Source organism: Cystoisospora suis, assembly GCF_002600585.1.
Source record: "Cystoisospora suis strain Wien I chromosome Unknown contig_1136, whole genome shotgun sequence".
In the NCBI taxonomy this organism is placed as follows: Eukaryota; Apicomplexa; class Conoidasida; order Eucoccidiorida; family Sarcocystidae; genus Cystoisospora; species Cystoisospora suis.
The window spans coordinates 1-302 of NW_027153937.1; the positions used below are offsets into that span (position 1 = coordinate 1).

Consider the following 302-nt stretch of genomic DNA (forward strand, 5'->3'; position numbering starts at 1 on the left):
CTTTCTTTTCTCCCTTTTTTCTCCTTTCATCTGTTTCATCATTTTCAAAGAACCTCTGGCGTATTACGTACACTCTATCCTGTTTCTCTCGCATGAAGCGAGGGACGGCCGTCATCACCCACATTCCGTTAGATTCGCTCGTCTTCTTCCCACTTCTTTCTCAAGATTGCCATGAAGGTGTCTACGTCTCTAAGAGAAAGTTGCCTTAGTGATCTACTCCTTATCAATCTGCCTTGTCCGTAGAAGAAGGAAAGGAAGAGTCGATAGATGTCTCAAGGAACTTCTTCTTTCTCTTTCTCTTC

General features: G+C 43.4%; 1 protein-coding gene across 1 annotated transcript; it reads left to right on the forward strand.

Moving 5' to 3' along the window:
* Nucleotides 1-281, forward strand: CSUI_002725 (uncharacterized protein; the record flags this gene model as incomplete). Its single annotated transcript, XM_068062924.1, has 1 exon — nucleotides 1-281. A coding segment is annotated over one exon (209 nt), but the record flags the coding sequence as incomplete, so codon positions are not given.
* Nucleotides 282-302: the final 21 nt, after the last annotated feature.